The 15106-nt window shown below is 34.6% G+C and overlaps 1 protein-coding gene across 1 annotated transcript in view; it reads left to right on the top strand.

Annotated features, from left to right (window-relative positions):
• Nucleotides 1-15106, top strand: part of SMCHD1 (structural maintenance of chromosomes flexible hinge domain containing 1) — a 70484-nt gene that overhangs the window by 11601 nt on the left and 43777 nt on the right. Inside the window, exons 4-17 of the mRNA XM_071737245.1 lie at nt 2463-2545; nt 2654-2784; nt 4572-4686; nt 4834-4953; nt 6881-7047; nt 9143-9236; nt 9491-9701; nt 10433-10553; nt 10766-10949; nt 11437-11634; nt 11764-11877; nt 12298-12404; nt 12681-12763; nt 12914-13027. Of these exons, the coding sequence (XP_071593346.1) occupies nt 2463-2545; nt 2654-2784; nt 4572-4686; nt 4834-4953; nt 6881-7047; nt 9143-9236; nt 9491-9701; nt 10433-10553; nt 10766-10949; nt 11437-11634; nt 11764-11877; nt 12298-12404; nt 12681-12763; nt 12914-13027 (1842 nt within the window). The remainder of the gene's footprint in view (nt 1-2462; nt 2546-2653; nt 2785-4571; nt 4687-4833; nt 4954-6880; nt 7048-9142; nt 9237-9490; nt 9702-10432; nt 10554-10765; nt 10950-11436; nt 11635-11763; nt 11878-12297; nt 12405-12680; nt 12764-12913; nt 13028-15106) is intronic.

The raw sequence follows: 15106 nt of genomic DNA, 5'->3' as shown, positions 1-15106 counted from the left end.
CTGTTGGTTTGTCTGAAGGAACTGTTATGTCTCATAAGATCTTTATGAAGTTCATCAGTACTGCATTTCCTATAAGTGTGCATGAGATTTGTAGCTACCACTCATCTCCCATGTAGTAAAGCAAACTTTACTAAGGGAAAATGAACTTTTCCCCTACATTTTCCTCTGTCACGTTCTTGCTAAAGCTGCTTGCTTGGGTGCTTTAAATCATCATTCTATCTAAAAGAGTGAAGAAGCTTCAGGTGTTTATGAGAAACTTCTCATAAGCATTTAAGTCAATGCTTGATCTTGTCTGTACACTACAATAGGTGTTACAGGGAAAGGAGAATTCCTGCTCTGAGTGTACTCTGTGTTCACTTTGCTACCACAAGAGCCGTTAAAATCATCCAAAAGTTCTACTTGTGGTCCTAACTCTTAAATCCTAAAGACACTACAGTGGTCAAGACTGCAAGCTCACTAACTTTTAGATCCAGTTCTGTAGGACATTAGTAGTGTATTTTTTTCCTCATGTATTACCAATTTTCACAGTCTCTGGAACCCCTTGAAAATTAGTATGTGAAATTCTGGAACACACCTGCAAACCAGCTGTATCAAATTGTCTGCTATTGTTTATTATGATAGAAATAACTAGAATTGACTATTAGAGCAAATAACAATTTTGAGTGTTTGCAAGTGTACTGCAGCTGATATTTGCAGTATCTCTAAGGGCGTGCCTAGCCAGTTCCATATCTTGATAAAAGGCTATTGTTCTTTGGTATGGAATGGTACTTGTGGATCACATAACAAATGCTCAACTCCTGTTGTTTACAGTGAAGAAAGTATACTTCAAAAGTAGCTTGAGGGAAATAGTGAAATGCTTGTGTTGCTATATGATACTAGTAGTCAAGGGATTAATTTTATGTGTCTAAATTGAATGGCCACTGTAATTTGTGCTGTAGCATTCTGAAGAACTTTGGAAATTGTAGGTAATAAAACTTCTTTATCAGAGACATTGAATGGAAATGTTTATTCTGTTCTCAAGGGCTGATCAATTGGAATAAAGTGATCCAGATGTGATATTGTTTTCAAACTGATGCTGCTGTTTTAAATTAAAGGCCACAATTTCCCAATTGTTAGGTAGTCCTCACTTTAACAGGTAAGGTCTTTAAGTGGTACAGCAGAAACAGCAGACTTGTGCTAGTAGTTTGACTGACTTCTGCTGCTGTATATTGTCATGTGCCTACATTTGGTTGTATTCTTCAACTGTTTTATAGTTTTGTGTTATTTTGTAAACAAATGCCAACAAACTGGAAACCATGCAACATTTCTGTTCAGGATTTTCAATTAGTTTATTCTTCCCTCAATGTTTTAACAAGTAAAAGTAATTTTTTTACGCACTTTGGACTTCCATATGAATCATTCTTACTCATTTCTAATCATGGAAAAAGACAAGTTTGCCTTGTGGTAAGGAGCCTGTTAATTCATCAGTGTTCCTAAGTACTTCCAGTAATACTGTTCTTACCATCAACAGAAATATGAGGGATTCAATGATGAAACAAGTCCTAAAGTATATGCATTGCATCCTGTAACCAAATTATGATGGCCCCCTGGGGTTGTCCTGATACCCCCTGATTAGATTAAGGTGAAACAGCTCTCAAGGTCTGCACCTGAACATGAGATTTAATTAGAACTATAGAAGGAATAAAAGCACAAAAGCTGATACTTCAATTATTATGTATGTTCAGGCTGAGCAATCACAAAGGTTGATTATTTAGATCATGAAAGCCAAAATACAAGGATGCTAAAGCTGCATAACCTGGGGAAATTGTGGTTACTTAATTTAGGAAAGGGAAAGAAGAAGAGAAAGTGAGAGAGTAGGAGAAGAAAAGGATCACTGGTCCTGGATCTGGTGGGCCAGTCAATGGGGCTGGGTTTGTGTCAGAGAAACTCCCCAAAGCCCACCAGTACAGCCCCACATTTTATAGGCATCTTTCACTTAGTAAGCATGGTTGAGATATATCAGATTGAACAACTGGAGCAGACCTCTGCCCACTTGGTTGTCCAGTCCTTACCTCTGTTGTATGCAGGTGCTAGGCCATTGCAGACCCTTATCACTGACTCCTTCCTCTCCAGCAATCCCTTTCAAAATGTTAATGAGGATTTGTTAGGGGGTTTGCAAAGGTGGCTTGGCACCTGCTGCCTTTGGACCAGTTCTACTGGAGTTATAAGAGGGCCCGTTGAAGGGACTACAGTGGTTCCTCCATCTGGTCCCTTACAATATGTACAAAAGCTTTTTTAAAATCAAAATGTTACAGAATTTTGGTGGTTTTCACAGTGCTAAGCTTTTGTCTCTGTTAAGGGAATGTGTTATCCTAATTATCCTAATTGCTCAGAAAAAACTGCTGTGAGTGTCTATGTGTTTTCTGAGTGCTGTCTTTTGAGAATAAGCTTCTAATAGGGCTATTCTTCTTCAATTTATTTAGCATTTGCCCTCGCTGAGTTGATTGACAATTCTCTGTCAGCTACGGCCTGCAATTCTGGCATTCGGAGCATACAGATAAAATTGGTAAGATAGAAATATCTGCTTCTTTTTCAGGTATAGTTTACATTCTTTTTTTTTTTTTTTTTCTTTCTGGTGCTCCTTTTTTGGTTTGTTTTTTTTTTCCTACCCTAGTTATTTGATGAGTCCCAAGGAAAACCAGCTGTTGCTGTGATTGATAATGGAAGAGGAATGACTTCTAAACAGCTTAACAACTGGGCTGTATATAGACTGTCAAAGTTTACAAGACAAGGTGACTTCGAGAGGTTAGAAAGTTTTAATCATTTTTTACAATTAGCAAACTCTGTGAAGGTTCACAGAACATAACTTTAAGACAATTTTGTATACGAACACTTAGCTAAAACCTGTTATTCTATGATTAAATGCCAGTACACACAAGTTTTCCACAGGCAGGAAAGAGTGAAGCTTCAGAATACAAAAATGCTTTTCTAATATCATGATACTGTGAGAAGTTTTTTTTACTCTTGCGGCCTTTTCTAAACTTGTCGTTGACTTGCCTACATCCAGTCAGGTGCATTCTTTGTTCTGCAGGGGTTTTTATAGTGCTACCTCTAACCTTTAAGCTTTCTAGTAGTGCACTGAGAAACACACTCAGTGTCTGTTACACTACTGCAATAATCAGTACAGTGTTTATATTAGATTTTTTTTGTCTATTTAGTGAAGAAATATAGGCAAAATAAATGTTCTGCATTTAAGGAAGGAAGTAAAAGTTTATGGTAGATTTTGGTGCTTAGATGAATTCTTTTTACAGTTTTTGAATCCATTCCCAAGGGATCTTCCACGTGAATGGCCGAACTTAACCCTAATGTAGAAAATTCCAGAGGAACAATTATGTACAGTTCTGGAACTTTCATCACTTTTTAAATACTTTAAGGCTAGGATAGTAACTTTGAAGATAAGGATCACAGCCTCAGTCATAGCTAGCTTGTCTTATGAGAAACTAGTGTAAAAAGTAACAAGGCAGTAGAAAATTATAATAGAGCTGAGGAGGTATTTTTTGCATTGGATGCATCTCCAAATAGAATGATCAATATCTATTGAAAACTGGAGATAAGTGCACACAAATTGATTTTGGGATATCTCATCTTCTCATTTGTAGAGAAAAGCAGTGTTTTTTAAAGTTGCTGTAGGTGAGTTTAGTAATAGTAGAAATGTCTAGCTTTTGTAAGCTACAGTTTTAAACTGTGGGTTTATATCATTCAGTGGTAGCACAGCTGTATATTGTACCAGGATAGCAACCGTACCTTTTCATTTGGGATTTTCATGGTTTAATCAAGATGTGTGTCCTATTTGCTTAAACTAGGTAAGACTGCTCATCCATCAAAGCTGACTCAAGACATGGAATTTAATTATTAATGACATCTGTAGTTTTCCCAAGACTGCATTTAATAGTTGGTTATTTCCCATTTTAACTCAAAACTGTTTCTATGAAAGAATGATGTCAGAAAGATCAGACTTGCATTGTAATTCATTTTCATTTGCAGCAGTTTCACAGGGAATATCTTGACATCCTAAAAGGGACAGAGAGCATTGAGGGATTTGCTTTTCACTTTCTACCATTAAAAATGTGTAATTGCTGTGACTGCAGTACCTATCGCACAGAACTGTTGACTATTTCCCTGCTGCAGAGTTAAAAATGGAGAAAACTTTTCAGGGTAGTAGCTTCTTTCTCTATTGAGGTTCTCCCTGCCAAATGTTTTCCTCCTAATAATTTCACCTAGTAATAAACGAAAGAGTTATTAAGGTTTAAAAATTGAATATGTATGACACTTAAGATTTGGTTTGTTAGAAAGGACAGAAGTGTCTTACAAGATGAATCAGGAAAAGAGTTACTATGTCAACATCCTTTTAAAAAATATACATGAAGAATTTTAGGCACATTTTAATATTGCAGAAATAATAGATCAAAAGTGAAAGATGAAAAGTGAAGGAATAATTTAACACAAGTTGTTTAGATGAGAAGTATTTTGGTGTTCTTTCTTTAAATGGCATTTGTCTTGGGAAAGTTCATTAAAGCCACTTCTATTGTTAGTGATCATTCAGGATACGTACGCCCTTTGCCAGTGCCTCGTAGTTTAAATAGTGATATCTCATATTTTGGAGTTGGAGGCAAACAAGCAGTATTCTTCGTTGGACAGTCTGCCAGAGTAAGTAAACATCCATCTTTACTTTTGAACATTCTTACATAATCAGATCGTTACTATCCTAGCTTTTAATCAAAGCATTAAGCTGTTTTATTATGTTTAAGTTAACTCTTTTTTAATTTAAAATGCTGTTTCTTTAATAAAAAACAGATGATAAGCAAACCTGCAGATACTCAGGATGTTCATGAACTTCTCCTTTCTAAAGAAGATTTTGAAAAGAAGGAGAAAAACAAAGAAGCAATATATAGTGGATACATTAGAAACAGGAAGGTAAATGGTCTTAATACCTATACTTTTTTTGTGATTGAAAGCCTTTACAAGGTTAACATGATCTCACTATGTAAAAGTCCTTTAATACTTATCTGCTGATATCTTTGTCTTACATTTGCACTCTGGAGTGTAAAAGAAAGTAATGGGAAATTTGAGACTATATAGCATAAGGCTGTGTATGTGGTTCTTTTTTTATTTTAGCTTAGAAAATAGAAATATCGTATAGTTTAATGTGTCAGGTTAAAAAAAATATCTTGAAAGATCTTTCTAAGAACAGGAATTGTTTTCTTTTGTATGAAACAAAGAAAAATGTGTGCTCTCTGAGGTATTAGGGAATAAATTAAGGAAAACTGTGTATTATGTAGAAGTATGTAGAAGAAATATGCTTCATATGGGAGATAAGTCAGCAAGATCAGCAAAACACCTGATAGTTTTCATGAGGTAAAGCTTAAGGTAAGGAGGCACTGAAATGGTAAAGGAAATTCTTGTGTAAAGAAATAAACATGTAATTAATAACATGTAATTAATACCAAACTTCAGATATTCTAAAACTAGGCCGAAACGCTGAAGATTAATGGCAGTGATGGCATCTCCATCTAACCGTGTTCTGTTGATGAATTATAGGCACCTGCCTTTACTGTTCTCACTTCCTTGGACCATTTTATGTTGTTAACAAGTAAATGCCATTTTTCTAGCTGAGACAGATGCTAGGAATGTATGGGAAAGGGCCATACTAGTTTGCCATGTGTAGTAGGAGGGTAATCAAAGAATTTGGTAACAATTTTGGAGGTACTTTAACGTGGTAAATTGTCCAGGATATCACTTGTTCAAAATGTACACGCAGCTTCTAGGTGATTAGTCAGGTCATACAGAGGTAAGGATTCAGGCTTTGCTTTACTATCTGTGATCTCATCCCTATCATAGAAACAGCCCTTTGCTTTTGTGAAATCAGCAAGACTGATTGAAAAGATCCTGTGAGCAGAATAAAGCATCAGAGTTGCAGTCTTTTTTGATGGAAGTTCCCACAGCTGATGAGATTACCCTGTTGTTTAAGGAGAGCTCTTTGTTTCCCTGGGGAAAGTCAGTCTAAAGACAGCTCGTTGGCTGACATATTTTGCTGTCTTCAGTTAGGTAGAAGATTCATCCTTTCCCCAACTCAGTCAATTGTTTCTTTTTTGCCTTTTTTCCTTCAAAACAAGGTAGAAAGTTGCATTTACTGGATAAGTGTATCTTCTCAGTTGTACGTGTTGTTCAAAATCGCTGTGAAGATCTCAATCCTTGTATTAAAAACAGTGTTTTTTTTCTGAATGGACCAAATATAGAGGATTATTCTCTCATCAGTGTGAAGCATGCAGTTTAGAAACCTCCAGTCATAAGAGATAAGTACATTCATCCAGGGTAAAACAACTAGGACTTTCTGGAATCAGAAATTTCTTTTTTTCTTTGTGACTGCTGGATATTCCAGCTGGAACTGAGTATTCACCATTTCTCTTTCACTGAAAAAGCAGTGTTTCTTCCACTTCAGTTTCTCCTACAGAAAGCTGCCTATACATTTAAAGCAAATAATTTTTTTTTCTGGCTTAATTTTCTTAAAAAGGACTTATATCTTGTACACATAATTGTTCCATTTGATGGATTAGAACATGAAGATCACAGAGTGCCACATTAAACATGACTAGATGTATTTCTAGGCTGAACATGTCAGTTGGTGTGGTGAAAGTGTGTTGAAAATGAACTGGATCAGGGGTGTCAAATTTAGTTTGTTGACTTTAATTTAGGAGACTTTATTTTGAGCATTAACTCTTTGTGATACTTAACATCATGTGTTCTGCATTATTTTCCTGTTCTGTTTCTTAATCCCTTTCAAAGCTGACACCTCAGAAATTCGGTTTACATTTCTGCTGTTATTATTTTACTCTTTTTGTAGCCATCTGACTCTACTCATATCACAAGTGATGATGAAAGATTTCTTCATAATCTAATATTAGAAGAAAGGGATAAAGAGAGTTTCACAGCAGTTATCATTACAGGTGTACAACCAGATCACATGCAGTACTTGAAAAACTACTTTCATCTTTGGACAAGGCAACTGGCGTAAGTTGGTGATTTAAAAGATTTGATTTAAGAGTGAACTGCTAAAAGTCCAATAAATATGAATTGCTTCCTTTTGTACTTAGTGATTGGCTTTATTCCTGTTAAGGCTGGTGATACATATCTTGCTGATGCCACAAATTACTCTCTTTTAGCACAATTGAATGGGACTGCCTATCCAAACAAAGTTGTGTACACGTATTTAATGTGACTTGATAACGGATACATAATTACAAATTACATAATAATTATATAAATAATATAAAAATTGCATATAAAAATGCTAATAACTTTTAATAGTACTACCTTTCTCACAGCTATGCTCCTATCCTTGATATCTGAGATTGCATTTACAGGTTGGTTTTTTGTATTGAAAAATACCAAGAACAAACACAAACAAAATAAACCAAGAAAAAACACAAGAAAACTGCTGCTTCATCCCATTTTAAGATACTGTCTGCTCTATGCTATAGTAGTGATGTCAGTGGGCTTACAGGGTCTTACTGGATTACAGGCTTACAGGATGTGGAATTCTGTGACACCTTTGAATCATGTGGGTTTATCTGTTAAGAAGATGGGTCCATCTGTGAATGTAAATTGACATATGAAGTCATAGCCTCATTTTGAAATCTGGCAAACGATAGAACTTGCTTTTCAGGCTGTAGTAATTTTTTTGCGTCACCTGTAATCTAATAACAATAAATACTAATACAAGGGTTTGTACAAGGATTAGATAATACCTTAGTATATGAAACATTAGTGTTGCATGTAAGGACTTGTGGCTGAAGCCCTTTTTAACCTTATGAAAACGTAGAGTGCATCTATGTTGACAAATTTCTTAGGTCCCTCATTAGCTTCTAGGTGCTCTTCCAGTGGACACCTACACATAGGTATTTTTGGTCATTCCAGCAGCCTCTTGAAGTGAAAGAACTAAATCAATTTGAGATGAAACCCAGCTGCAATTATTCAAGTACATACCCTGTAGCTATTACACTAAAACAAATCAGACATAGTTCCCCAGTGCGACATAGTCCTGCATCACTATTTCAGCTGTAAGGGCCTTTTTCCCCTCAATATATACCTTCACATACCCTTCTGCCATGCTTTTTGCCACACATGCATGGTACCAATTTCATTCTGTTTTTAATGGGCATACGTCACAGCAGTCATCTTTTTGAGATGCACTGAAGAGGAGGGAGGGGAAATAAACCCCCAAAATACTTATGTTTTAAGGTCACAAGACCACATTTTGAAGTCTGGAAGAAATGCAGACAAAATGCTAAGCAGTTTGGACATACCAGTCTGCTGTTAAGTCCTGAGCAATGGGACCATGACAGATTTTTGAGAACTAAGATTTCTCCAGGGGTGCATTTAGTGCAGTGGATGTTAGAAGCAAAGAAATTATAAACGTTTGCAGGGCATTCAGCTTCCTTCAAGCATTCAGTCCCACTGACGTGTAGAATCTCATTTTTTCTACTAAACACCACCCTGAGATGAAAATAATTAATCTATTTGTGTGGATATTTTTGGAGTTTCTTAAATGAGCACAGGTGCCAATAGAAAATAATGTTTACAAATGGAAATATTTCTAGTGTGCAAATCACATACACGAATGCTCCCCATAGTCAAATGGATTATTTTTACCTTTTTGTAAATAATGATAGTGTTTGTTAAATATTTGTTCCTATTAGATGATGGATACAAAACTGACTTTAGAAACAATAGTGAAAAACTTTTTGTCTGTAGTTGTTTTCAATCTCTGTAATGCAGAACAAATTAAGTAGTTTTACAAGCTTGCACTGTGATGTAAGGGATCTTTAGGCATGTAACAATAAAAATTTTTTTCCCTTATGTCAAAAATTGATCCTAATATGATTGTGCATGAAGGAGATGAGAGCTGAAAAAAGAGAAAAGGAGTTACTCCCTTTAGTAAATCTGTATGAGATTTACATGTTGTCATGGAGGTGATTTGTGACAATGCAATGAACCAGTTACTTCTTAATAAAAATACAAGTTTTTATAGATCTTTGAAAATTACAATGACTCATTTTAAAATATGACTTTCTGAGATATATTTTTCATTTAAACTGTATTTCAGACATATCTATCACTATTATATCCATGGACCAAAAGGCAATGAAGCTAATGCTGTAACAAAAGATGGAATTGCTTCCAACAACATTGACATTCAGGCAAGAGATTTTATACTTACTGGTCAAAATTCTTCTTTAATGGCAACTTATTTCATATTTGCATGTTTCTCTTTAATCATGCATTTTGAACCTCAGAAGTGTTTTGAGATATACATGTAATTTAAAAAGTAATACTATTTATCATTGCAGCACAGAAACTAATTAATTTTGCTAAGCTAAGATAAATGTCACAAACTCTAATTACTGTAGGTTTTTTGCTTTATGGAAAATCAGTTTATTTTATTTTGTTCCAGATTACAATGTTTGAAAAAGGAAGAGTACCAAAGATTGTCAATCTTAGAGAAATCAAAGATGACATGCAGACTTTGTATATAAATACTGCAGCAGATAGCTTTGAGTTTAAGGCACATGTTGATGGAGAAGGTATAGTGGAAGGCATCATCCGATATCATCCCTTCCTGTATGATAAAGAAACATACCCTGATGATCCATGTTTTCCATCAAGTAAGTGAAATGTCCTTCTGCTTGTCTATCTTAGTATAGACAGTCCTACTGCTTTAAATGTTTTGATGAAATAGAAACAATTAAGTTTAAGTGCAAATTACTACCCAATTTGGATTGTGGCAGACAGAAAAGTTCGCATCCTTTTGGATGAACAAGTCCTGTGAAAAAAGTGACTGTTCTGGTAACAGAGTACAGGCCCATGGAAACATTTCCACTTTCCTGACTCTTAGATCTTTAATCTGAAAAAGTAATGAAACACCAACAATGTGATGAAAAATATTATAACATCAGAATACTGCAGAGCACAATGTGTAGTCTTAAGTCCTTAGTTTAAAATTGTTTCTATTCAGTCTTGTTGAGGTTTCAGATGCTAGGACTTCAAAATAATTTGTGTTCTTGGTTATTTTTAGTTTAACTATGACGAGATATTATGATATTAGAAGAACGTAGATTGAAACAAAGACGAGAAGTCAAATTTGAAATTTGCAAATTTGGTACTATTATTTCAATCTCTGTTTAAAATTTTTCCATAGTTCATCTGCTTGGTGTTTCTTAAACTGAAAAAAAAAAAAAATCGTAATAGAGTATGTAACTAGCTTGATGCATGTGTTGCTGCTCTCTGCCTAACTTATTAAGTATAGATAATCCTTGCTACAAACTGCTCTGGCTTGGCTGTTACATTAATTTTTAAAGGAAATTTATTCATGGAGACTCTCTTCTTTTTAATCAAGAATTGAGTGATGATGATGATGATGATGACTGCTTTATAGTAGAAAAAGGTGCCAGAGGAAAAAGGCCTATTTTTGAATGTTTTTGGAATGGAAGATTAATACCATACACAACTGTGGATGAGTAAGTGGTATTCTCTTTCTTCAATGTAAACCAGACTATTTCTGTAATGTAAACCTCTCTTTATAAAAAAGGGTTTTAATTAAGATTAATACCATACACAACTGTGGATGAGTAAGTGGTATTCTCTTTCTTCAATGTAAACCAGACTATTTCTGTAATGTAAACCTCTCTTTATAAAAAAGGGTTTTAATATCTTTCTCCTTTTGTTTAAGTTTTGACTGGTGTGCTCCGCCGAAGAAGAGAGGATTGGCACCAATTGAATGCTACAACAGAATTTCTGGTGCATTATTTACCAATGATAAGTTCCAGGTCAGCACTAACAAACTCACTTTCATGGATCTGGAGCTGAAGCTTAAAGATAAAAATACTCTGTTCACACGAATCTTTAATGGACAGGTAATGATTTCATTCTGTTAAGTATTTCTTCTTGGCAAAGGTTAATTCATACAATTTGAAAGCCTGAGTCACTAGTCATTTGTATCAGTGAATATTGCATGGTTTCTAAAGAAGTTTCACCTTGGGCACTTCTGTAGGACTTTGTAGCAGACACTTGTTTCAGTTTTAGTGAGTAGTAAAAGCTAACTTTTTAAATTGAGAAAACAAGATTTCGTCTTTTTTCTTCTGTTACCTTAAACAGTGACTTTATATAGCTGTTATATGTCAGTTTTTCTGAAAAGGCCCTCTTCATAGAGGGATATGGGAGTTCAGGGAAACACTTTCTCTGGCTTGAAGTATAGCTTTCTTAGAATTTTGTAATGTTTCCAAGCTTGGTTTTTTAGTAGAATATTGCTGTACTCTTATAATTGTCTGTACTTCTGAAACTGTCAGATTAAATTTTTGTGTTATATTAATAATTTGTATTTATTTTGTAATCTCTTTGTAGGAGCAACGAATGAAAATTGACAGAGAATTTGCTTTGTGGCTCAAAGACTGTCATGAAAAGTATGACAAACAAATAAAATTCACAGTCTTTAAAGGAGTAACAACACGCACTGATTTACCATCCAAAAGAATGCAGAGCCCTTGGGCAGTGTATGCTGCAATAGAGTGGGATGGGAAGACATACAAAACTGGACAGCTGGTAAGTTAGTTGGTCACTGATGCTGGGGTTTATTTGTCTGCTTAGTAATAGAGCATTTGCATCTTAAAACAGGAAAATACTTTGTTTGATGCAGAAGTACTGACATGAATTGTTGTCATCTCGTTTCAGGTTAAAACTGTTAAGACTCTTCCAATATTCTATGGAAGTATTGAGAAATTTTATTTGTATGGAGACCATGATGGTGATATATTTGCCACTGGAGGAGAAGTTCAGATTGCATTGGTAAGACAAGTATGAAAAGGATTCAGTCACCTAGTGTGCCTAGGGAATCTTTAATTGTAATCCTGGGTCAGACTTAGTTAACTGCCTTAAATAACTGTAGAAAATTATGGGGTTTTCTTTGAGATTCAGCAATCTAGACATAATAAAACTATTTAGTTACATTAGTTTTAAAGTAAATATATTAAAATTATTCATCATGATCAATGATCTCATTTATTTAAATTTGCATATGAAATAAGAGTACCACAGTTGGTATCAAGGGTATGTTGTGCTTCTATTCTTAACATATGTGATTTCAGTAAACTTTAGAACAGTGTCTTGTGTTGTCAACAGGTGGTATTTGTTAGCATATTGCATTATGTGTGTGTCTCCTTATCTGGCCCCTTGACAGAGAGGTTTGGGTTTTTTTTCTTTTTTCAGGAACCTCAGGCATTGTATGCTGAAATGAAAACTATTCCAATCTCAAAACTTGATAGAACAGTGTCTGACAAAGCTGTTAAAAAATACATAGAGGACGAAATGGCCAGGTAAAGCTCTAAATTATGATTATTTACTTGTGGAGTTCCTGCTGACAGTTTTAGTATTTCTTCAGGAGCAAAAGAAAATTTGTGAAAGCAATCAGATGTGAAAGCAATCAGCTGTTTCAGTAGAAACAAAAGGGACTAGAACTCTTAACCAAGAAGAAATAGTTCAAGGTGTTCTGTTGGGTTTTTTTAAAAAAAAAGTCTTCTTTATTCTACAAAAGGGAAATTACCCTCTTTTTTAACTCAGATAAAAAATGTTCATTTTTTCTTTTTCACTAGACTTCCTGACAAATTATCAGTAACATGGCCTGAAGGAGATGAGTTACTGCCAAATGAAACAAAATTTGCTGGTACACCAATAGGTATATTTTTTCTTCCAAATACTGAAATGTAAAATGTCAATTTAGAAATGTACTATACACACTAATTAAAAAAATAAAGCATACAGAAATCTCCAGTTGCTTACACTACACAGCATTTTTTAAATCCATGTTTTTTCCTTTTCAATACAGGAGCTTTGAGAATAGAAATTTTGAATAAAAAAGGGGAAGCAATGCAAAAACTTCCAGGTACAAGCCATGGAGGTTCAAAGAAACTTCTTGTTGAACTCAAGGTTATTTTACATTGTAAGTATTTCAGTATATTTAACTGAGTCTTTATTATTTTAAGAATGCATTAATGGATCATGTATTTCTTTATGTTTATACATGTAATGCATATTAGAATTTGATAGATACAGCTGTTAATTTTAAGGACAATATCCCATCAAAGTGTGTATCCCTCCAAAGCCACATTTCACGAAATGGCTTTTGCTTCAATGCCAAATATTTAATGACTTCATGCTATCTTACAATTATATCTTCTGTCACATGTAAGGAGGGCCTATCAATTCTAGGCTGTCTACATGATATGTGTAAGTACATGGCTAAAATGGAAGTGTCTATAATTAACATAGCAAGTCATGTGAGCTGCATAAAAGCAGGGACCAGACGTGTAGCATCTAACTTAGTCACTTAAGAATTTTTAAAAATCAGGTGTCTTGTAAGTTAGTTTTCTGGTTTCCATTTTAAGGATGTTTCACCTGATATTATTACATTGCATTTGCTGAAAAATCACTTTCTGTCCATGTCAATTTAGAGTTTTGAAATATGGAGAAACTTAGTTTGCCTTGCTTCTTTTCCACTTCAGGAAGGCTATGGCTGTTGGCTATTAATATGCCATTTGAAATAAAATTAGAAACTTTTTTCTTCAATTTGTACCTTCTGTGGATTTCTATGATACCATAGCAGGGACATTTAGTTATCTGTTGTTTTCAGAACTTTATATATGGAAACCTTGTTCAAGTGAGAAGCAAACATTGGTGCCATAGTAATGCTGTAAGTAAAAGGTATGTTTTGTTGCTGGAAGAATATTTGTTTCTGAAAGTTTTTGGACAATAAACAAAAGAACCCATCAAAACAAAAAAAGCCCTGCAACAATGATGGAGATTTTTTTTTTTCTCTGTTTCTGTGTGAGGAAAACCAACCAAACTGAAATAAGTAATTTAGTTTTAGGTTTGTAATTTTTGCAAAACCCTACCACATCTATAGAAACTTAACAACCTCTCCTATTTGTGGTACAGGTGGTTTGCACCAAGTGCAGCCTTCCTTATCTAAGTGTTTGTAGGGATACTGGTAATATCCATAAATATGTTTTTGTGGAAGTGTCAAAAACGTGGTGGTAATAAAGTCCTAATGTTGCTTTATTAATTACTACTAATACAAAGTGTTTGAAGAGCTTTTCCCCTGCCTAACACGCAAACAGAGGAATTCCCAAGTTCTAAGTCTTTACATGTGGCACTACTGAAAATAGTCTATTGTTCAAATAAAACATCAGGATGTTTTTCATCACAAAGATCACAACAGCAACACAGGACATACCTGAACTTTTTTTTTTTGTGCAGAAATGGGGATTGTTTCCTCTTTCAGAAGAGAATATCAGGCCATGACAGCTTACTTTAAAATTTTCTCATTTGTTGTCTTCCAAGGTCCCATTTGTATTATTGTCATCTTTAGCATCTCACTATGCACAGAAGTATTAGGCATTCTTCACTTCCAATTGACAGATTTCCACCTGGGATTATATACCTATAGAGGGGCAATACAAGCAGTAGTGCATCTTCCAGGTGTGCATTTTACCCACTACAGTGTGACTTTCAGTTAGACTTGGTGGTAGACTGGTACTTCAATAGGAAGACTGCACATACTTGAAGTTCTGTTTTCTCAGTATTAGAAACAAGCAAAGTTGGAAAAAGCCCTGCTACAGAAACCTAAATGTGCTTCTACTACAAAATACTCCCAGAATTACACATTCAATGAAATACACCTAAGAAAATTTAATTTTATGTTACTTTATTGTATGTGCTCAGTTTGGTGCGAGAACAGGATCTGAAACAGGTGCACTTAGCTATAGAGCAATATCTATTTTTACAGTGTTTGTTTTTATTCTTTGTAGTCTTATTGCAGTCATGTTCTGTATTTACTGCAATTTATATTTTGAAAAATGTATTAATGCCTCTTAAAGTTTCAGAAAACAAATGTTATTCCTGTACTTAGCTTAGGTTACAGTGTCAATCACTAAAAAATTGCCTTGAAGTTTCAGTGTTTTCTTTTTGCATTTGTCTTAATGCCTGGAAGTGTTTGTAAAGACAGACACAATAATTTGGA

The sequence above is a fragment of the Heliangelus exortis genome, chromosome 2 (assembly GCF_036169615.1).
Source record: "Heliangelus exortis chromosome 2, bHelExo1.hap1, whole genome shotgun sequence".
Taxonomy (NCBI): Eukaryota; Metazoa; Chordata; class Aves; order Apodiformes; family Trochilidae; genus Heliangelus; species Heliangelus exortis.
Note: the sequence above shows the minus strand (reverse complement) of the source record. Positions and strands in the feature narration are given on the sequence as shown.